The 24,204-nt window shown below is 37.7% G+C and overlaps 2 protein-coding genes and 1 long non-coding RNA gene across 4 annotated transcripts; 2 read left to right on the plus strand and 1 right to left on the minus strand.

Annotated features, from left to right (window-relative positions):
- The first annotated feature begins 990 nt into the window (after positions 1-990).
- Dhfr (dihydrofolate reductase) lies at positions 991-19,489 on the plus strand. Of its 2 annotated transcripts, none has more exons than XM_071659364.1 (5): positions 991-1,159; positions 16,151-16,306; positions 16,713-16,836; positions 18,026-18,138; positions 19,321-19,489. In XM_071659364.1, exons 1-5 carry the CDS (start codon positions 1,080-1,082, stop codon positions 19,394-19,396), a joined length of 549 nt encoding a protein of 182 aa, XP_071515465.1. In that variant the 5' UTR covers positions 991-1,079; the 3' UTR covers positions 19,397-19,489. The 2 variants fall into 2 exon arrangements, with proteins under 2 accessions (XP_071515465.1, XP_071515474.1); XM_071659373.1 differs by lacking the exon at positions 991-1,159 and adding an exon at positions 1,586-1,606.
- On the plus strand, positions 1,613-3,956 carry Nct (Nicastrin). Its single transcript, XM_071659354.1, has one exon. It carries the CDS (start codon positions 1,678-1,680, stop codon positions 3,676-3,678), a length of 2,001 nt encoding a protein of 666 aa, XP_071515455.1. The 5' UTR covers positions 1,613-1,677; the 3' UTR covers positions 3,679-3,956.
- LOC139747277 (uncharacterized) lies at positions 8,510-23,985 on the minus strand. Its single transcript, XR_011712363.1, has 2 exons — positions 23,548-23,985; positions 8,510-8,641 (listed from the first exon to the last, which is right to left on the minus strand). It is a non-coding gene; the product is annotated as an uncharacterized lncRNA (long non-coding RNA).
- Between the last annotated feature and the right edge of the window lie 219 nt (positions 23,986-24,204).

Genomic DNA, 24,204 nt, shown 5'->3' on the forward strand with positions numbered 1-24,204 from the left:
AAAAGAGCGTGGTTGAGAGAGCAGAAGAGGGTGTTTTGAAATGGTTTGGGCACATGGAGAGAATGAGTGAGGAAAGATTGACCAAGAGGATATATGTGTCGGAGGTGGAGGGAACGAGGAGAAGAGGGAGACCAAATTGGAGGTGGAAAGATGGAGTGAAAAAGATTTTGTGTGATCGGGGCCTGAACATGCAGGAGGGTGAAAGGAGGGCAAGGAATAGAGTGAATTGGAGCGATGTGGTATACCGGGGTTGACGTGCTGTCAGTGGATTGAATCAAGGCATGTGAAGCGTCTGGGGTAAACCATGGAAAGCTGTATAGGTATGTATATTTGCGTGTATGGACGTATGTTTATACATGTGTATGGGGGTGGGTTGGGCCATTTCTTTCGTCTGTTTCCTTGCGCTACCTCGCAAACGCGGGAGACAGCGACAAAGCAAAAAAAAAAAAAAAAATATTTTAAAGATGAAAATTCTTGTAAATGTATTGGTAGCAAACGGTATAAGAAGGGGCATTTGATTATATCAGAGGTAAAATCATCATTGAGGCATTTATTGCATTCTACTTAGATATTTATTTTGGTAAGGGAAGTTTTAAATGTGCTGCACTTGGAAGCAATGGGTTGTCTGAATGTTAATCTAGTTCTAACTATGGAAAAGTTCATGCATGTTAAAAACATGATGTTGGGTGAAGTATTAGATTTCAGTTATACATTTTTCTTGGAAGTGAAAATTAGCAACCTTTAATACAAATTTATTGTCTTTGATGTGGTCTCCATAGTAAAGTGACACAGTGTGAGCCCCACTGAAAGTTATGTAGGTTTGGCAATCTGAAAGTTATTCCATGGATCATCTACCAAAAAAAGTTATATTCCCTTATAAAGCCAATCGTCAAAGGTTTATGGGAGTGAATGGAAATATCACTAAAGTTTTCTGGTATGGTAAGTTTGAGTGGGATTATGTTATAATCCGGATGATGATAACGGATACTTGACGAACGCTTCTCGGCTCGGGTGGCGCGGACTACAGAGGCGTCTATATAATCTCAGAGAAGAAGAGACACCACTTTCTTTAGAGGGAAATGGTTTCTTTGAACATAATAGTTGCTGTCTGTGAGAACCAAGGCATTGGGAAGAACGGAGGATTGCCATGGAGACTTGGGTTAGTCCTCTTGACATGTTTCAATCTTATTCAAAGCTTTATTCGTGTGAGGGATGGCCTTGTCCTCAGTCCTCACCTTATCATTTATGTGAATTATTTATAGTATGAGTAAGCCTGTTTAGCTCATATATATATATATATATATATATATATATATATATATATATATATATATATATATATATATATATATATATATATATGAAAACTTTTAGACCGTTTTCACAAGGAAATGGTAAGAGCGATGGAAATTATAGGAATTCTGAGATATATTCCTTTGTAGGTGTTCCGGTTGTAAATTTGAAATCTAGTTATATGGTAATACATTCATATATTTAGAAATGTCTTTTTTTTTTTATCAAACGCTATTCTTGAATCTTGATTAGTCAACAAATATGGCGTCCATTGTCATGGACTACGGACGCCTCCTGGCTAGGATTTTGCTATGTATTGGCTTCCTGTTTGTTGTGAGGAGTGAACGAGTGAAGCAAAAGATATACGAAGATATCCAGGGTGACATGGCATGCTTCAAGAGGTTTAATGGAACTCACGAGATTGGATGTACGTCTAAGTTCCGGGGAAACTACGGTGTTGTCCATGTCGTAAAGGATGTTGATGATTTGCGATGGGTATATGACAAGGGTCCTCACGCCCCGTACGTACTAGCCATCACTCCACAGAACCTAACCCTACAGGTGTTGACAGAGGCCCAGCAATCTGGTAAAGTGTCCGGGGTGGTGGTCATGGTGACTGAAGATTTCGAACCTAGAACGCAACTCCCCAAAGGATTCTCTGGGGACTCTCGCTGCCCAAATGAGGAACTTGGTCTTTACAATGACTCCGTTGCCCCTGAATATTCAGGTTATTGCGAGAGGAACCCTTGGAACCCTGATGGCACATCCCTTCTATACTCCTCATGGGACTTCCCAATCTTTTTAGTTGACAATCAGACGTCCATCAGGAATATTGTGGATAACTATGAAAAATTTAATAAGCCAGGCGATGATGGGGAGGCAAGGTCATCGCCACTGTGCTGTATGGAACTAAAATCTAATATGTTTGGCACCACAAACACTGAGGTGTGCATGAGGCGGCGAACTGTTGCAGATTCCTTGTTTCAGCCTGTCAACTTCTGTGATCCACTCAGTGACTACAACATTTGGGGCACTGTCAAGCCGATGAACAGCTCAGTGGACATCCCTGATAAGTCTGTGGTGATTGTAGCTGCTAGAATGGATGCTGCTTCCATGTTTGATAACATTTCTCCAGGTGCAAATTCTGCTGTTTCAGGGTTGGTGACCCTCATGGCCGCAGCTGAAGCTTTGTACAATTATAAGGATGATATCATGGCATCGGGGAATGATAAGAACATTCTCTTTGTTATATATCAGGGAGAAACTTGGGGTTACATTGGATCATCACGTATGGTGTGGAACATGGAGAAGGGAGAATTTCCTTTTAGACCCCAGGTTGATGAAGTTGACCAGATGTCACAGGTGAATTTTACTCATATTGATTACTTCATTGAATTGGCTCAGATTGGCCTGGGATTGACTTCTACAGATAGCCAACTGTATCTCCATACTGACCCTATTTCTAATGCCGATCCTGATATACGAGCTGACACAGATAAGTTATTAAGCCTGTTTGAAATGTCAGCCAATACCTCTGGTAGTGTTAGATTTGAGAGAGTTAATGAAAGTGCACCTTTGCCACCTGCATCTTTCCAGAGTTTCTTAAAGAGAGTGAATTTATCAGGAGTTGTCATCACCGATCACAAAGAGGATTACAAGAATCCATTTTATGAGAGCATTTTTGATGATCATCAGAATGTTAACTATATGGTTGGAAACACAAGTAAGGAGATGGATGATTACCACAAACACATTAGCAGTGTTGCAGGAGTACTAGCAACAGCACTTTACACGCTTGTTACAGGCAATTTGAAAGTTATCACTGCAAATGAGACACTAACAAATGACCTGTTATACTGTTACATGAAGAATGTAAGTTGTCAGATGTTTCATGACTATGGTGAGAGATTGCCACCAGATTTCTTCAACGATAAACCAGCAAAGATGTACGTTAGTGTAAAGGGCGGGGAGAGTGGCCGTACACTTTTAACCCACTTAATCTTTGCCCACCTCTTAGGGGAAGAAGTAGATATGAATGAGACTGATTGTAAAACTAACAGTTTTTATCAAGTAAACCAATTGTATTATTTCTCGTCCATCAACAATGGAACATGTGTTCAGTCAACAGTGAGAAAAACGGAGGCAATGAGTCCTGCCTTCTTGATAGAAGGCTATGACTGGCAGTCAGGGGAATATTCAACATGGACAGAGAGTGGATGGCAGTTAACCAAGGTGATGATCTTCCTGCGGCCTTCTATGATAGAGGAAATAACATTAGTTTGTGTTGGGGCTGCATCATTAGTTCTTTCACTCTGTCTAGTGTACTGTATGAATAAGAGAGCTGATCTCCTCTTTGGCTCAACAGCTGTCCCAGCTGCATGCTGAGAATGACAGCAGTGAGTAGATTTATGATAATGATTTCAGGAGAACTGCTGAAGATGTAAATATCAGTTTCACCTGATTGTTGAGATGACTTGAGAAACATTAACTTCTCTCAGGATCTGACTTAAGGATAGTTAGTGCAAACTGTTGATACAAGGACCATAAGTGATACTGTGATCTTAGTAGAAAGATGATAAAATACTTGCATCAGCATACATAATTAGTGAAGATGGTGACGTTCTGCTTGATACATTAAATTAACATGGATATATTTGATGAAGGTAATAAGATAGCCCATTAATTATAAAACAGATATTCTTATAAAATTCAAAATTACAAAATTGTTAGGAAAATGAACTGTTCAGTATTTGCGGTTGGAGTCTGCTTCCCATTATCCTACAGAATTCACAATGATGCCATAATCACAAAATTGTGTCTGGAGAAGTAGGTTGAAAAAGTTTGCGACTGCTAAAAGCAAAGGTTTAGTTTATTATTTTTATATGGCCACTGATGTTTTAAGGGGCCCTTAGCCTGAAACTCTTGGACCCCTTCTCAGCATCTCTTGCAGCTTCAGAACAGCATTATAATCAGCTGCAGGTTAAAACGGATTCTTCAAGAGTGAGAAGTTTATGACAAGTTTGTACTCCAGTGATATAACCTGCCAAAGGTGACTTTATTTACTGCATAACCACAAGCAGATGGAATTCAGTAATACCACTAACCCTGGATTAGTACCAATAATTTCATTATTTATGAAACTAAACATCTTTGTATGAATATTTTCTTTTTACTTAGAAATGATTGTCTTATATGATTCCTAATTTATTCATAATGTGATGAAGCTACTTGTCACCTTGATCAAAGTGATTATGGTCACTAGCAGAATCATAATTACTACTGCAACACCATTCATTATAAAGATGATAAAGTTGCCAATCACCATGATTATGGTTTTGATAGTACGACTACCCTTTTATCTTGTAGATGATTTTTGCACATAACAGTAATATCATAATAAATGTGATATTGCTGGCCTTAACTTCATAGGTCATGAACCGTAATGTTTACATTTAAGTGTTCAAGGTGCACCTTCAAACTGCTTGAGGTAGATTTCTGACTAAAGTGATCTGCATTTTTTTTTTTTTTTTTTTTTTTTTTTAAGGAAAATAAGCAGTATTGTAAGCATTTTAGCATATTAACTTGCTGCTGTCAACATGCATACTGGTATGTAATTAGTATTGAATGTTGGAGTTTTATTGAAAACCTAGTATGACTTAGCATGTGGTTTATGAATTATTTAACTTGTTACTTAAATGTTCACTTTGTAAACCAAGAGTACATCTGTTTACCTGTAGTTTAATGGATTTTTTTGGGTGGGAAGGATTAATTTTAGGATAGTTATATGATTGTGATTATATTTTGATGGGAAATGTGTCTTTTAGGTTTTTGGTGTTTGAAGGTTTGTCCTTCTGTAAGTGAAAGTGGTCTTTTATTGATGATTTGAATGATGAAATATCTTGGTTTCCAAACTGGGCATTCACTAAAGCTGCAAGCTGGAGTTTGGTTTTACAATTTTTCTGCAACACACCAACCACAAAGCCACTGATACCTTTGCTACTGTTTGCTCCCATCTCTCATAAGGGTACACTTTTTTCCACAAAGTTGTTTGCTTTCTGGTGGATGCCATTGTCATCATTAATGCCACACCTACTTAGATAATTCTTTTCATCATCCAAGGCCACCTTCTTCAACAACTTTAGCTTGGGAGCCAAGATGATGAAAGAAAAAAGTTTCATGCAACTTATTTTCAGGGGACCAAATTTATTTGTGTCTTTCAGCTGTAAGAAGTTGCTTACCTTTTTATGATAAAGGTATGGTATTGGTTAATAGGGACCACATAATTGATATGGTGATAAGGCTATAGATTTGTTGAGATTCCAGTAAGATATTGATTTACTTCCACATGACCTCACACAGATAATTTCAAGTTTAATTTGACTCCGGCAAAAACTGTAAATAGTAGTCATAACGAGTTTGTAATAAAGTTGGTTGAGGAGAATTAGGATTAAGTTTATTGATTTGCTGATCACCAAATGTGTGATGAAACTGATTGTAATAGGTCTTTAAGATTTAAGAACAGTGGGTGGCTGCATGATAAACTTGTTTGTCCGTCATCTGGAACTAGTCAGTGCACACATGCCAAGGTTTTGATTAAGAGTTTCATATATGTTACAGAGCATTTAGGCATTGGTCGAGGGATATTATTGGAAAATAGGAGAGACTGTGTGTATTTTGATTTTTATTAGATATTAAAGGTTGAGGATATAAATAATGTATTTTAAGAAGTTTCAAAACGAAAGCTAGGTAATTTTTGAGTGGAAGATTTTAGAGAATTGTATGTAGAAAAGAAAATTATTATAAATGTCTATAGGTGTGAGCTAAGAAAGAAGCATTAAAATAAAAAGGAAAATAATGGATAAGTATGTTGCTTTCAGTTCTCTCAAATTACTGCATAGACAATGTTAGTCTTATAGATTTCTTTTCTTATGCTAACCAGGCTACTGCAAATACTCCTGTATTTCTTCTCTCACTGCTAAACTTGCAACCCTTGCTTGGTGAGCAAACATAAATTCTTTCTTGAATTGCCTTCCAAAACCCAAATATTAACTATCCTGGAAACATGATAAATTTCAACCTCATTTCTAACAAAATCCAGAACCTTTCCCTAACCATTCCCCATGACCTAACTTGGACAAAACACAAACCTTAAGCAAATTTGGCATCATCGTCTGTATCTGTTAATACTACTCATTTCAGTTTGTTGATGTTCAAAAGCTACATGCATTTCTATTTGAAATAATTGCTGCCATATATGGAGAGGTGCACTGTAGAAAATATCCTAGAGATGGAGGCCCCACAAGTGTAAAACTACCTCCCAGTAAGATACAAATAGGGAATTACAGACCCACATAGCACTCCCAGATAAACTGTCTCCTCATTCTTGATTTTTACTCATATTTTCATACCCAATATTAAGCTTTCCTACATGCCTCCTTGCTTCCTGCTACCAGTGCACTGTACAGCAATCCTATGGAGTAATGGTTCCCAACCTTTTTAAGTCAAGTACCATGAGCCTCTTTCTTCCACTTTTTGGATGTACATTTTTAAAAACTATTAGCAGTAAAATTCTTTGAACTGAAATAAATCTTCACATTTTATAATATTACTTATAGAAATGGGTTATGTCCAACATTATGTAACATGTTTTAATATTTCCTTTTTACTTATTATTGGAATTTCAGAAACTAACACCACATACCATTAGTGCTGCTGCAGAACATAGCATTGTCAATGGCTTTTGGTTGGAGGTTAGCTAAGGAATGAAATAAGGCACTGATTTTGTTTGATTCTAAGGATAATACTGGATTGGTTAATGATAAAGACACGTATGAGGAATAATATGTGAATTGTAAATGTTGTTTGGAGAAAGAAAGCAGTTTTTCATTTGCTTCAGATTGGGTCTCATTGTGTACCTACTTTGTCAGTAATGAGCTTAATGGTTTTTGTTACAAACAGCAACACTCAGGTGGCCCTGGAAATGTGAGGCCAATTAACCTCAGGAGTGTATAAGCATATTTTGACAAGTTTTTTAGGAGCTTGTCACTCATGTCATTGTTTTCATCTGCCTGTCATTTATATTTCCAGAAGTCTGGACATGTAATTTTAAATCACATTAATGGGAAGGTCATTTTGGGTATTTCCTCTTCTTGCTGTTGAGACTTTTATGCTGAAAACATCAATTTGTGCTTTGGGCCACATGGGTAGATTACAAAATAAAAAATATAACATCAGAGGTTTTATTCACATACTTGATAAATGTAATCATTGAGTTGGAATGGGTATGGAAAGCAATATAGTTGTATTTAGTTCTTCTTTAGACCGGCAAAGACATTCAAACAATCTCATGTAGTAAGAAATGTTTGATTAACAGTATTAAATACAGTTTCTGAGGCAGTTGTTCAGCTACATCCCATGTTTGTTTTATGTTGTAATCACAGTATCCTACATATAAAGAGCTCACACTTTTAACATTCCATTCTGGTTGTGTTAATCTTGAAGAATTTTTTTTGTCAAGGTAGATGCAATATAGTTTTATGATAATGCAGTGATTCAGCAATAGAACTGATTTTTAGGGAAAAAGTGTTAAGGGTAATGAGTTTAAAGTTGGAGTATTGTTTTATTTGTCCAAAAAGATTAAAGCTGAGTGATCTTTGAATGCCTATCTTCACATTTAAGAAATATTTTTATTTTATGAACAATGATGCTTATTTAATGTGTGTTTGTAAAGGTACTGCAAATTATTGTATTCAGGTGAAAGATATTTGAGACCATAAATTTCTTCAAATACCTTATTTTGATATCACACCTATGCTATATCAAGAAAGTAAGTGACTGGATCACATGATGAGTACAACTTACTTTATTGCAGAGTAGTCTGAGGTTTCTTTAATTTGGTATGATACCCCAGGAGGCAGATATATCAAAGAGTTTCCTTGCATTTATATTTTGTTTCCTTTAAGCCAGTTATTTACAACATATTCTCATATAGTTGTCACATAGGTGTTGGTGATTCTAAATTGTTTCTTTTCTCTCATGTCACTTTAAAGCTGTTTTGTTCCATTTGTTTGATGTGTTTCTTTAGCACAACTGCAGACAATTCTTCTGTAAGAAGTTTGTGTGCAGACATCATTCCACCCATCATTGTCATCCACTTATTTTACAATGAAAAAAATCTATATTTTGAATATGAGAGCATCATTTTTTAATTGAGAGACATATACAATTCTTTGATTATTAAATACTGAATATCAGAACATTCAGTTATTTATGATGACTGCAGGAATACGTTTTCATAAATGAATATCTTGGCAGATGAATAGATTGTCGGAACAGGATTTTTAGGCATCTGAAATAAAAATAACAAAAGTAATTAGGTATAAGATAGTAATTGTGATGAACATTATACTGAATTAACTGTGGCCAAGCCTAAAAATATACAAAATATGGACCACAGTATATATATATATTTCTTTCTTTTAAACTATTCGCCATTTCCCGCGTTAGCGAGGTAACGTTAAGAACAGAGGACTGGGCCTTTTTTGGAATATCCTCACCTGGCCCCCTCTGTTCCTTCTTTTGGAAAATTAAAAAAAAAAAAATGAGGGGAGGATTTCCAGCCCCCTGCTCCCTCCCCTTTTAGTCGCCTTCTACGACACGCAGGGAATACGTGGGAAGTATTCTTAATCCCCTATCCCCAGGGAATATATATATAATATATGTATATTGCTATAAATGGACAGAACCAGGGCATGTGAAGCATCTGGGGTAAACCATGGAAAGGTCTGTGGGGCCTGGTTGTGGATAGAGCTGTGGTTTTGGTGCATTACACATGACAGCAAGAGAATGGATGTGAGCAGATGTAACCTTTATTTGTTTGCTCCTGGCGCTGTCTCACTAACCCAAGAAATGACGATCAAGTATGAAAATAGAGAATGTGTGTGTTTGTGCAGGACACTTGAGTGGGAAGTACTTGGTGTCTTCTTTGCATGGTTGTACTGTGGGTATGAAGGGTCATGGGGTATTTTGAAATGGTGTTTATGGTGTTTTAGTAGTGGATGATGTCCAAAGCTTGAATAGGAGAATGTGACTCATGTCTGTTTAGGGAGCATGCTTTCTAATAAGTGTATTTCTGGTGGGTTGGAGCTAAAGATTGAGCTAGAAGGTTGGCTGTTTAGTGCATGTCATGTTATTTCAGTTTGATTTTGTCAATGATATGACTTATTGATTTGAATATTTGGGTGAAATGAGCTGTGTGGTATGGGTTTTTTTTATATTGTCAGAGCTTATTTGAACTGAGAGGGCTATGATTCTGTTCTGAATTTATTCTTTCCTGTGTGCTTTAGCTAGGATTAACACATAATATTTCTTGCTTGAATGGACAAACACTCAGAAATACATCACAAAGATCATCCTTTTGTATGCACTTGATATGTAATACTTATTTAGGGAGATGGTAAATTAGGTATTGACAGACTGATTGGAAGTTCAGGTGTGAAAGTTGTATCATATGCTTGTCACTGGCGCTGTAAGTATATTGATTATGAGCATCACTTAAACAGTGGTTTTAGTTTTTCATTCATTCATTCATACATTCTTAAGTAGCATTTCGTATTGATTGTTTTGTACTCATCATTAATTAGAATTTCTGCATGATGGAATTATTTTGTGTATAAGTATTTCCTTTCTAAATTACAATTTGGTTTGTATATATATTTGCTGTGCCATAAGACTTTAAAAGGCACTAGTAGTTTTGAAGCCAGATTTTGTTTCATGTTGATTATAGTAATTTCACTGATGAGAATGATGCAATATATTTTTATGTGACTTCTAAGTCTTTGTTAGCCAAAGAAATAATAAGTTGGGTAACTTTGCCATCATTTTTTCTAGTTAATGAAATAAAAGCTCTGAAAATTATGCTTCACATATTACCACAAAGGTAGTTTCGGACTGGGAAGTATAGGCAAATTATTTTGCCACTTCGTTTTATGTGATAAAGAATATGTGCTTTGTAAAATTTGTAAATAAAAAGACATGTTGATATGCATTTTTCTTTATTTTAATCCTGAAGTAGAATATGAAAGGTTAGTAAGTCAGTGAGCCTTAGAAAAGTGAAGGAGAAATGATGAACACTTGTTTTGGTAGGATAGATACTGTCTTATAATGAGCCCATTAGGCATTGATATGTATGTGTGTCTCACTAGAGAAGTAGTTGATGCTTAAACTTTTTTTTTTTTTTTTTTACATAACACTGTGAGCTTAACACTGGCCTTTTCAGTAGCTGAAACCCAGTAAACTCAATATTATCCTTTGATTGCTAACATAAAAATTAACATAACTTAGTAACAATATTTGAGTCCTAAAAACAGTCAGTGGGGTATCGTTACACTTTAGATGAAGTGTCAGAAATGCAAAGTGGATTCAGACCTCCAGTAAAGATTGGTATGGGTTCATCAAAATAGGCATAAGGATTTTTGTGTGTGTGTTTTAGATATCTGGGAGTGGACTGAGTAGCGAATGGAACCATGGAAGTGGAAGTGAGTCATAGGTTGGAGGAGGGGGTGAAGGTTCTGGGAGTGTTGAAGAATGTGTGGAAAGAGAGAACATTATCTCAGAGGGCAAAAATTGTTGTTTGAAGGAATAGTAATTCCAACAGTTTTATATAGCCGCAAGGGATGGGATGTAGATAGGGTTGTACGGAGGAGGGTGGATGTGTTGAAAATGAAATGTTTGATGACAGTATGTGTTGTGAGGTGGTTTGATCGAGTAAGTAATGAAAGGGGTAAGAGAGATGTGTGGTAATAAAAAGAATGTGGTTGAGAGAGCAGAAGAGTGTGTGTTGAAATGGTTTGGACATATGGAGAGAATAAGTGAGGAAAGGTTGAAAAAGATGATATATGTGTCAAAGGTGGAGAGAACAAGAAGCAGGAGACCAACTTGGAGGTGGAAGAATGAAGTGAAACAGATTTTGAGCAGTCGTGACTGGGACATGCAGGAGGGTGAGAGGCGTGCTAGGAACAGAGTGAATTGGAATGATGTGTTGTACCGGGGTCGACATGCTGTCAGTGGACTGAACTAGGACATGTGAAACGTCTGGGGTAAGCCATGGAAAGGTCTGTGGGGCCTGCGTGTCGTAGAAGGCGACTATAAGGGGAGGAAACGGGGGCTGGAAATCCTCCCCTCTCATTCTTAAATTTCCAAAAGAAGGAACAGACAAGGGGGCCAAATGAGGATATTCCCTCAAGAGGCTCAGTCCTCTGTTCTTAACGCCACCTCACTAACGCGGGAAATGGTGAATGGTATGAAAAAAAAATATATATATATATATATATATATATATATATATATATATATCGCTACCTCGCAAACGCGGGACACAGCGACAAAGTATGAAAAAAAAAAAAAAAATTATATATATATATATATATTGGGGAAGAGCAGTGTGGTTTCAGAAGTGGTAGAGGATGTGTGGATCAGGTGTTTGCTTTGAAGAATGTATGTGAGAAATACTTAGAAAAGCAAATGGATTTGTATGTAGCATTTATGGATCTGGAGAAGGCATATGATGGAGTTGATAGAGATGATCTGTGGAAGGTATTAAGAATATATGGTGTGGGAGGAAAGTTGTTAGAAGCAGTGAAAAGTTTTTATAGAGGATGTAAGGCATGTGTACGTGAAGGAAGAGAGGAAAGTGATTGGTTCTCAGTGAATGTAGGTTTGCGGCAGGGGTGTGTGATGTCTCCATGGTTGTTTAATTTGTTTATGGATGGGGGTTGTTAGGGAGGTGAATGCAAGAGTTTTGGAAAGAGGGGCAAGTATGCTGTCTGTAGTGGATGAAAGAGCTTGGGAAGTGAGTCAGTTGTTGTTCGCTGATGATACAGCGCTGGTGTCTGATTCATGTGGGAAACTGCAGAAGCTGGTGACTGAGTTTGGTAAAGTGTGTGAAAGAAGAAAGTTAAGAGTAAATGTGAATAAGAGCAAGGTTATTAGGTACAGTAGGGTTGAGGGTCAAGTCAATTGGGAGGTAAGTTTGAATGGAGAAAAACTGGAGGAAGTAAAGTGTTTTAGATACCTGGGAGTGGATCTGGCAGCAGATGGAACCATGGAAGCGGAAATGAATCATAGGGTGGGGAAGGGGGCGAAAATCCTGGGAGCCTTGAAGAATGTGTGGAAGTCGAGAACATTATCTCGGAAAGCAAAAATGGGTATGTTTGAAGGAATAGTTGTTCCAACAATGTTGTATGGTTGTGAGGCGTGGGCTATGGATAGAGTTGTGCGCAGGAGGGTGGATGTGCTGGAAATGAGATGTTTGAGGACAATATGTGGTGTGAGGTGGTTTGATCGAGTAAGTAATGTAAGGGTAAGAGAGATGTGTGGAAATAAGAAGAGCGTGGTTGAGAGAGCAGAAGAGGGTGTTTTGAAATGGTTTGGGCACATGGCGAGAATGAGTGAGGAAAGATTGACCAAGAGGATATATGTGTCGGAGGTGGAGGGAACGAGGAGAAGTGGGAGACCAAATTGGAGATGGAAAGATGGAGTGAAAAAGATTTTGTGTGATCAGGGCCTGAACATGCAGGAGGGTGAAAGGAGGGCAAGGAATAGAGTGAATTGGATCGATGTGGTATACCGGGGTTGACGTGCTGTCAGTGGATTGAATCAGGGCATGTGAAGCGTCTGGGGTAAACCATGGAAAGCTGTGTAGGTATGTATATTTGTGTGTGTGGATGTATGTATATACATGTGTATGGGGGTGGGTTGGGCCATTTCCTTCTTCTGTTTCCTTGCGCTACCTCGCAAATGCGGGAGATAGCGACAAAGCAAAAAAAAAAAAAATATATATATATATATTCTTTCTTTTAAACTATTCGCCATTTCCCGTGTTAGCGAGGTAGCGTTAAGAACAGAGGACTGGGCCTTTGTGGAATATCCTCACCTGGCCCCCTTCCTTTGGAAAATTAAAAAAAAAAAATGAGAGGGGAAGATTTCCAGCCCCCCGCTCCCTTCCCTTTTAGTTGTCTTCTACGACACGCAGGGAATACGTGGGAAGTATTCTTTCTCCCCTATCCCCAGGGATATATATATATATATATATATATATATATATATATATATATATATATATATATATATATTTTTTTTTTTTTTTTTTTTTTTTTTGCTTTGTCGCTGTCTCCCGCGTTTGCGAGGTAGCGCAAGGAAACAGACGAAAGAAATGGCCCAACCCACCCCCGTACACATGTATATACATACGTCCACACACGCAAAATTTACATACCTACACAGCTTTCCATGGTTTACCCCAGACGCTTCACATGCCTTGATTCAATCCACTGACAGCACGTCAACCCCGGTATACCACATCGCTCCAATTCACTCTATTCCTTGCCCTCCTTTCACCCTCCTGCATGTTCAGGCCCCGATCACACAAAATCTTTTTCACTCCATCTTTCCACCTCCAATTTGGTCTCCCTCTTCTCCTCGTTCCCTCCACCTCCGACACATATATCCTCTTGGTCAATCTTTCCTCACTCATTCTCTCCATGTGCCCGAACCATTTCAAAACACCCTCTTCTGCTCTCTCAACCACGCTCTTTTTATTTCCACACATCTCTCTTACCCTTACGTTACTTACTCGATCAAACCACCTCACACCACACATTGTCCTCAAACATCTCATTTCCAGCACATCCATCCTCCTGCGCACAACTCTATCCATAGCCCACGCCTCGCAGCCATACAACATTGTTGGAACCACTATTCCTTCAAACATACCCATTTTTGCTTTCCGAGATAATGTTCTCGACTTCCACACATTCTTCAAGGCTCCCAGAATTTTCGCCCCCTCCCCTACCCTATGATCCACTTCCGCTTCCATGGTTCCATCCGCTGCCAGATCCACTCCCAGATATCTAAAACACTTCACTTCCTCCAGTTTTTCTCCATTCAAACTCACCTCCCAATTGACTTGACCCTCAACCCTACTGTACCTAATAACCTTGCTCTTATTCACATTTACTCTTAACTTTCTTCTTTCACACACTACCAAACTCAGTCACCAGCTTCTGCAGTTTCTCACATGAATCAGCCACCAGCGCTGTATCATCAGTGAACAACAACTGACTCACTTCCCAAGCTCTCTCATCCCCAACAGACTTCATACTTGCCCCTCTTTCCAAAACTCTTGCATTCACCTCCCTAACCACCCCATCCATAAACAAATTAAACAACCATGGAGACATCACACACCCCTGCCGCAAACCTACATTCACTGAGAACCAATCACTTTCCTCTCTTCCTACACGTACACATGCCTTACATCCTCGATAAAAACTTTTCACTGCTTCTAACAACTTGCCTCCCACACCATATATTCTTAATACCTTCCACAGAGCATCTCTATCAACTATCATATGCCTTCTCCAGATCCATAAATGCTACATACAAATCCATTTGCTTTTCTAAGTATTTCTCACATACATTCTTCAAAGCAAACACCTGATCCACACATCCTCTACCACTTCTGAAACCACACTGCTCTTCCCCAATCTGATGCTCTGTACATACCTTCACCCTCTCAATCAATATCCTCCCATATAATTTACCAGGAATACTCAACAAACTTATACCTCTGTAATTTGAGCACTCACTCTTATCCCCTTTGCCTTTGTACAATGGCACTATGCACGCATTCCGCCAATCCTCAGGCACCTCACCATGAGTCATACATACATTAAATAACCTTACCAACCAGTCAACAATACAGTCACCCCCTTTTTTAATAAATTCCACTGCAATACCATCCAAACCTGCTGCCTTGCCGGCTTTCATCTTCCGCAAAGCTTTTACTACCTCTTCTCTGTTTACCAAATCATTTTCCCTAACCCTCTCACTTTGCACACCACCTCGACCAAAACACCCTATATCTGCCACTCTATCATCAAACACATTCAACAAACCTTCAAGTAAGGGGAGTGGGGGAGGAATGGGATGTATTTAGGGAATCAGTGATGGATTGCGCAAAAGATGCTTGTGGCATGAGAAGAGTGGGAGGTGGGTTGATTAGAAAGGGTAGTGAGTGGTGGGATGAAGAAGTAAGAGTATTAGTGAAAGAGAAGAGAGAGGCATTTGGACGATTTTAGCAGGGAAAAAATGAAATTGAGTGGGAGATGTATAAAAGAAAGAGACAGGAGGTCAAGAGAAAGGTGCAAGAGGTGAAAAAAAGGGCAAATGAGAGTTGGGGTGAGAGAGTATCATTAAATTTTAGGGAGAATAAAAAGATGTTCTGGAAGGAGGTAAATAAAGTGCGTAAGACAAGGGAGCAAATGGGAACTTCAGTGAAGGGCGCAAATGGGGAGGTGATAACAAGTAGTGGTGATGTGAGAAGGAGATGGAGTGAGTATATATATATATATATATATATATATATATATATATATATCTTTTTTTTTTCTTTCAAACTATTCGCCATTTCCCGCGTTAGCGAGGTAGCGTTAAGAACAGAGGACTGGGCCTTTGAGGGAATATCCTCACGTGGCCCCCTTCTCTGTTCCTTCTTTTGGAAAATAATATTAATAAAAAAAAAAACGAAAGGAGAGGATTTCCAGCCCCTCGCTCCATATATATATATATATATATATATATATATATATATATATATATATATATATGTATACATTGAAATGTGTAGGTATGTTTATGCATGTGTGTGGACGTGTATGTATATACATGTGTACGTGGGTGGGTTGGGCCATTCTTTCGTCTGTTTCCTTGTGCTACCTTGCTAACGCCGGAGACAGTGACAAAGTATAATAAATAGATAAGTATTTTGTAGATTATAGTATGATATATGATCCTGCAGGAAAGAACTGAAGTACTTCAGTCGCATTACCAAAAGTACAAGTTCACCAGAAAAGCAGAACATGGTACTGATGGGCCGCAAGACCTGGGAGTCCATCCCAATGAAGTTCAGGCCTCTTCCAGGCCGTCTTAATGTCATCCTAAGCTCGCAGGCTAAGTACGACATGTTTATTATGTATTTTCAAGTTAATGTCTGTGTATAATAAGTATATGACTAGGCATGTATTGCTGATACATCCCAATTATATGTGTACATGATAGTATTTAATGCCATGATGTAACAGTCAACGTACAATAAGTAAACAAAGAGTTATGTGATGTTAATAAGAAATCCTTCAAAACTCTAGTAATATCAGAATTAACTTTAAGTGAGGAATTCAATGAACCTTTTCATTAAGATGAAACTTAATAATAATTTTTTTTATCATAGTCATATCTCTGAGCTCAAAGTTGAGAACACCAATTTTATACAGAACTGTCAAATTGTGCTCAAATGTCTGTAGATGATTTTCTTATAAATTTAATTAGAAATTGGGATGATAAGTACTTGATTTTTGCTACAGGGATGACAAAAGTCATTTTTCTGGTGGCATTGCCTGCAGCAGTTTTGAAGAAGCATTAGAAGCTCACCATCACAGTTCAGAGTTGGAGACCATTTGGGTCATTGGTGGCTCATCACTATATAAGGTACTTCTTAGTTTTGCTCATGCACAGATTAATTTGATTTTATGGTGGCCAGGATAATATAAGATTAATTTTCAGCCAGCTATGATGTTCTTAGCATTTGTTTATTTTCAACATTACTTGACCCCCATATTGTTTTACTGGATCTCTTTAGGAAGATTCAAGGCTGTTTGCTGCAATTAGAATTTCCAATATTTTCTTAGACTAAAGAAAGATATTATTTAAAGAGCTTACAGAAAGTTCCACTAATTCTTTTTGTGCTCCCTCTCTTCATGGGGTAATCCAGCAGGGAAGAGAGTTCTTAAAAGTTAACATACTATTTGTGGATATAAATTCTTCCATTTATGTTGATCCTACTTCTTGGCTGGTAAATACTACCTTTATGAGACCATTTCTTCATTTGGGATAAATTAGGCTTCGTGTGATTTAGCCTTGAATTTGATATCTAGAAACAAAGGGAAAGGATTGATTTTTTATTAGTTTTAATCCAGTTTACTTAGTTCATTTGCTAATACTAGGATTACTTTGTGTAATTCTCCAACTCTAGCCAGTGATGGGTGCTATTAAAGCATGTTATGCAACTCAGATTAAGACTTCCTCAGCAAATTTTATTTTCTAGAGAATATGTTCGTAGGGTTATTATTTCCAATGAAAGATTACCTCTGTTACGTAAGATAATCAGAAATTGATTGAGAAGCATCCTTCTTATAGTGATAATTCAAAACCAGATCAACAGAGCTTTGTCAAAAGTTTTGTTTAAGCAGAGAGATTTATTAGACTGCATAAGAAATCCATGGAGCTTTTAACTTTTGCTACTTCCGCTTTTATGGTTTTGTTTGAAGTATGATATTTTCATTTTAAAGGCTTTTCCTTTATGTAATATTCCCTCTAGTACATTTAGTGAGATTGAGTTAAAGCATGTGAGAGTTTTCAACAAACAGGAGCATTCATTTGAGAAAGAAGTGGCTGCATTGTTAGGCAAATTTGACTTCAGTGTCATGTGGCTAGTGCTGCCTGTTGTAATGACCAGTAATTGGCAAATGTCTCATTTCATCAGTTTATATTTAGTTACACAAAAATCTTTCATATGAAAGCTTATTTTTGTATGCTCATACATGGGAAAGATTAGATTCTTGTAGCATAATTTGTATATTAAGGCTAGATTTTATTTTTTATGATTTTAACCTTCCAGATGGCACTGGAATCAGAGCATCTACACCGTATCTACCTGACTCGAATATTGAAAAACTTCGAGTGTGACACATTCCTTCCACATATAGACTTAACTAGATTTAAACTAGTTGAGTAAGTATGATGAATATTATTTGTATTTTATATTCTTTATTGTATCAGAACTCTACTGTACCTCATGTATTTTCTCAGACTAGAAGACTATCCTGTTTCTATGATGTTATTTAAGTATTGCTGCTGGTCAGTTTTGTAATTTGCCTCCAAGGTAAAAGAGATACCAAAATAATAACTACAAAAAAGATTATCTTTGTTCCTCTTTGATTAATCTAATTTCAGTTTCTGAAATTTTTTTCTTATTTCAACAAATCAGCCAGAATAGTTTCCTTCTATTTCCATTTCGCCTCTGCTATGTATGTTTTGTCTTTGCTGTGTATCAGAGAAACATGGGCAAAGAAAGATGTATGGTATTCTCTTCAACAGCCTGAACATGATTTTTTTGTTCCTCAAGACAAACCATGCAAAAATTTCTTTAAAATACCCTTTCTCAAAAAGATAATTATCTTTGTCTTCTGTGAATGCCTTTTCTTCCCATTTTAACTACTAAAAGTTGCTGTCATGCATATGATTAGAAAAATATACAAGAAATAATCTATAATATACTTTTTCCCTCAGTCTAGTGGGTTTTTTCCATGCAGTCCATCCCTTTATATCCTGCCATTTGTACTCTTCGACGAGTCCCTCCTTACAGCCTTTATTTTTTCTTATTTTAGTTAAAGTTTTACCTGCCAGATATTGTGCAAACACTTGTGTGTGGCTGTTTGTGTCACTGTTAAAGAAAAAGTTTTTCTTTTTTAGGAATCTTATTAGTTTATCTGTATTGTAAGTAAAACAGTTGCCTCTTATTTGCTATTTTAAATGAAAAATGATAAATATTTATTGAAAAAGGATATCCCTCATATGTGAGATAATGGAATTGTATAAGAGTTATGTATTTATGGAATATGAAGGTGAATGAATAAAAATGGGTGATAGAAGTGTGTTAGATGTGAGAAAAGGTAAATTAATATGTATTTTATGCTTTGTTTTATCTTTTGTCAGTAGTGGCACTGATTGGGCCATGCTTTTGTTCTGCCTTGTTGGCTATTTAAAGAAACAGAATAGGTTTGGCAAGATTAAAAGTAACCACCGGTAGCAGAAAAGGTCATAAGGGGAAAGGTCTTCCTGTTAGTAATCACTGATCATCATTTACTTCAGGTCTTTACAGGTTTCTTAAGTAATCTTGACTTATATTCACAGAGATCCATCCGTTTCAACAGAGCTTCAGCAGGAAGGTGATATTACATACAAATATGAAGTATATGAAAAGCTTTGAGCAAGATTTTAGTGCTTGTTTATATTTCACATGGTTCTATTTTAGTGCTAGTGAATATTACACAAAGTTCTGTAAATAAACATTAAACTTTTATTTTTCATTATCTTTCCTCAGGTAAAATTTATTATTTAGTCAGGGTAAACCATTTTTCTTTGTTCAAGCAAACAAAAAGTAAAGCAGTGGGTCTGACAGTAAGGCCGGAAATACATATTCGCCATTTCCTGCATTAGCGAGTTAGCGTTATGAACAGAGGACAGCTGAAAAGGGAAGTTCCTCTCTTGGCCCCCTTCACTGTTCTTTTTGGAAAAGTACAAAACGAGGGGAGGATTTCCATCCCCACTCTATCCCCTTTTTAGTCACCTATTACGACATGCAGGGAATACGTGGGAAGTATTCTTTCTCCCCTGTCCCCAGGGATATATGTATATATTCTTTTCTTTCAAACTATTCGCCATTTCCCGCGTTAGCGAGGTAGCGTTAAGAACAGAGAACTGGGCCTTTGAGGGAATATCCTCACCTGGCCCCCTTCTCTGTTCCTTCTTTTGGAAAATTAAAAAAAAAAAAAATAATGAGAGGGGAGGATTTCCAGCCCCCCGCTATATATGTGATGTCTCCATGGTTGTTTAATTTGTTTATGGATGGGGTTGTTAGGGAGGTGAATGCAAGAGTTTTGGAAAGAGGGGCAAGTATGAAGTCTGTTGGGGATGAGAGAGCTTGGGAAGTGAGTCAGTTGTTGTTCGCTGATGATACAGCGCTGGTGGCTGATTCATGTGAAAAACTGCAGAAGCTGGTGACTGAGTTTGGTAAAGTGTGTGAAAGAAGAAAGTTAAGAGTAAATGTGAATAAGAGCAAGGTTATTAGGTACAGTAGGGTTGAGGGTCAATTCAATTGGGAGGTGAGTTTGAATGGAGAAAAACTGGAGGAAGTGAAGTGTTTTAGATATCTGGGAGTGGATCTGGCAGCGGATGGAACCATGGAAGCGGAAGTGGATCATAGGGTGGGGAAGGGAGCGAAAATTCTGGGAGCCTTGAAGAATGTGTGGAAGTCGAGAACATTATCTCGGAAAGCAAAAATGGGTATGTTTGAAGGAATAGTGGTTCCAACAATGTTGTATGGTTGCGAGGCGTGGACTATGGATAGAGTTGTGCGCAGGAGGATGGATGTGCTGGAAATGAGATGTTTGAGGGCAATGTGTGGTGTGAGGTGGTTTGATCGAGTAAGTAACGTAAGGGTAAGAGAGATGTGTGGAAATAAAAAGAGCGTGGTTGAGAGAGCAGAAGAGGGTGTTTTGAAATGGTTTGGTCACATGGAGAGAATGAGTGAGAAAAGATTGACCAAGAGGATATATGTGTCGGAGGTGGAGGGAACGAGGAGAAGAGGGAGACCAAATTGGAGGTGGAAAGATGGAGTGAAAAAGATTTTGTGTGATCGGGGCCTGAACATGCAGGAGGGTGAAAGGAGGGCAAAGAATAGAGTGAATTGGAGCGATGTGGTATACCGGGGTTGACGTGCTGTCAGTGGATTGAATCAAGGCATGTGTATGGGGGTGGGTTGGGCCATTTCTTTCGTCTGTTTCCTTGCGCTACCTCGCAAACGCGGGAGACAGCGACAAAGCGAGAAAAAAAAAAAAAAATATATATATATATATATATATATATATATATTTATATATATATATATATATATATATATATATATATATATATATATATATATATATATACACACATATATATAAGTCTGAATGGAGAAAAACTGGAGGAAGTAAAGAGTTTTAGATATCTGGGAGTGGATCTGGCAGCGGATGGAACCACGGAAGCGGAAGTGGATCATAGGGTGGGTGAGGGGGCGAAAATCCTGGGAGCCTTGAAGAATGTGTGGAAGTCGAGAGCATTATCTCGGAAAGCAAAAATGGGTATGTTTGAAGGAATAGTGGTTCCAACAATGTTGTATGGTTGCGAGGCGTGGGCTATGGATAGAGTTGTGCACAGGAGGATGGATGTGCTGGAAATGAGATGTTTGAGGACAATGTGTGGTGTGAGGTGGTTTGATCGAGTAAGTAACGTAAGGATAAGAGAGATGTGTGGAAATAAAAAGAGCGTGGTTGAGAGAGCAGAAGAGGGTGTTTTGAAATGGTTTGGGCACATGGAGAGAATGAGTGAGGAAAGATTGACCAAGAGGATATATGTGTCGGAGGTGGAGGGAACGAGGAGAAGTGGGAGACCAAATTGGAGGTGGAAAGATGGAGTGAAAAAGATTTTGTGTGATAGGGGCCTGAACATGCATGAGGGTGAAAGGAGGGCAAGGAATAGAGTGAATTGGATCGATGTGGTATACCGGGGTTGACGTGCTGTCAGTGGATTGAATCAGGGCATGTGAAGCGTCTGGGGTAACCATGGAAAGCTGTGTAGGTATGTATATTTGCGTGTGTGGACGTATGTATATACATGTGTATGGGGGTGGGTTGGGCCATTTCTTTCGTCTGTTTCCTTGCGCTACCTCGCAAACGCAGGAGGCAGCGACAAAGCAAGAAAAAAATATATATATATATATATATATGGGTATGTGTGGAAGTCGAGAACATTATCTCGGAAAGCAAAAATGGGTATGTTTGAAGGAATAGTGGTTCCAACAATGTTGTATGGTTGCGAGGCGTGGGCTATGGAAAGAGTTGTGCGCAGGAGGATGGATGTGCTGGAAATGAGATGTTTGAGGACAATGTGTGGTGTGAGGTGGTTTGATCGAGTGAGTAACGTAAGGGTAAGAGAGATGTGTGGAAATAAAAAGAGCGTGGTTGAGAGAGCAGAAGAGGGTGTTTTGAAGTGGTTTGGGCACATGGAGAGGATGAGTGAGGAAAGATTGACCAAGAGGATATATGTGTCGGAGGTTGAGGGAACAAGGAGAAGAGGGAGACCAAATTGGAGGTGGAAAGATGGAGTGAAAAAGATTTTGTGTGATCGGGGCCTGAACATGCAGGAGGGTGAAAGGAGGGCAAGGAATAGAGTGAATTGGAGCGATGTGGTATACCGGGGTTGACGTGCTGTCAGTGGATTGAATCAAGGCATGTGAAGCGTCTGGGGTAAGCCATGGAAAGCTGTGTAGGTATGTATATTTGCGTGTGTGGACGTATGTATATACATGTGTATGGGGGGGGTTGGGCCATTTCTTTCGTCTGTTTCCTTGCGCTACCTCGCAAACGCGGGAGACAGCGACAAAGTATAATAAAAAAAAAAAAAAAAATATATATATATATATATATATATATATATATATATATATATATATATATATATATATATTATAAACAAAATAATGAGGGGAGGATTTCCAGCCCCCCGCTATATATATATATATATATATATATATATATATATATATATATATATATATATATATATATATATGGGAGCGGGGGGGCTGGAAATCCTCCCCTCTCATATATATATATATATATATATATATATATATTTTTTTTTTTTCATACTATTCGCCGTTTCCCGCGATAGCGAGGTAGCGTTAAGAACTGAGGATTGGGCCTTTTTTGGAATATCCTCACCTGGCCCCCTCTGTTCCTTCTTTTGGAAAATTAAAAAAAAAAAAAAAGAGAGGGGAGGATTTCCAGCCCCCCGCTCCCTCCCCTTTTAGTCGCCTTCTACGACACGCAGGGAATACGTGGGAAGTATTCTTAATCCCCTATCCCCAGGGATAATATATATATATATATATATATATATATATATATATATATATATATATATATATACCAAAGCTAATCCAGCGTATCATGATGAGGATCATCTGTACAACGTTTGCAATTATTTTCATTTGTACTAATATATAACCTCAACAGACCCTTACTTAATCTGTCATTTGGCTTGCAGTCCGACTATGTAGATATACCTGTATACCTGTTGTCATGAGCGGAAGAGCTTGCCATAAGTGTTGGAAATTCATGGATCAATGTCTTACGTTTCTATGGCAATGCTTATTTGACGTATATCCATCAGATAATGGGAATATATACGTGTCATGTAGGCTCATCTGGTAACATGACCATAATAAAAATAACCTTTCTGATGCTTTTGCTCTGACTCTGCAAAACAGACTTGCTTTTACTATTACATAAATATACTGAAATCAACTCATTTTACCTGATACATCCTGTCAGTTCAACAAATGAACAAGCAACTGAAATGTATATAACTTTGCGAGTTGTGTACATGAACTCTGGTGTGAGTAATTATCGTACTTCTGGTTTATGTGCACGACGCAACCATAACAACATACAATATTTCAATCTTTATTTATTTCACTGGTTGTACAACTGACGAAGATAATTACTGTCAATTAAGATATTTTACGATACAAATGATTCGTTTCTTTTCGACTTCATTGTATATAACCTATACTTACCACTGCCAAGAGAGTTAGTTATGCAAAGATTTCTTGCGTAACATTAATTTTTGTCTAGAACTGTATCCGTAGAAAATATATATTTAAGACAATTATATCTGAAAAGATAAAAATGAAATCTAACCATGTTTTCATGCAAGTAGATCTTTATAAAGAAGAGTAGACGTGACCAACTAGGTATATAGGATAGTTAGCAACACAAATATAAGAAAACGCCATCGATAACTGTAACGAAATTATTCAGTTAGGTAAAGAGACGAGGATACAAAAAAAAAAAAAAAAAACGGCAGTGGTGTCCGTCTATGTAACAAGTGTACCGAGCAAAATAGGTATTTGTACTGCATATCCTTTCTTCATTCATTAATCTTGTAATTCCAATATGTATTGATTTACCT

This window comes from Panulirus ornatus, chromosome 5 (genome assembly GCF_036320965.1).
Source record: "Panulirus ornatus isolate Po-2019 chromosome 5, ASM3632096v1, whole genome shotgun sequence".
In the NCBI taxonomy this organism is placed as follows: domain Eukaryota; kingdom Metazoa; phylum Arthropoda; class Malacostraca; order Decapoda; family Palinuridae; genus Panulirus; species Panulirus ornatus.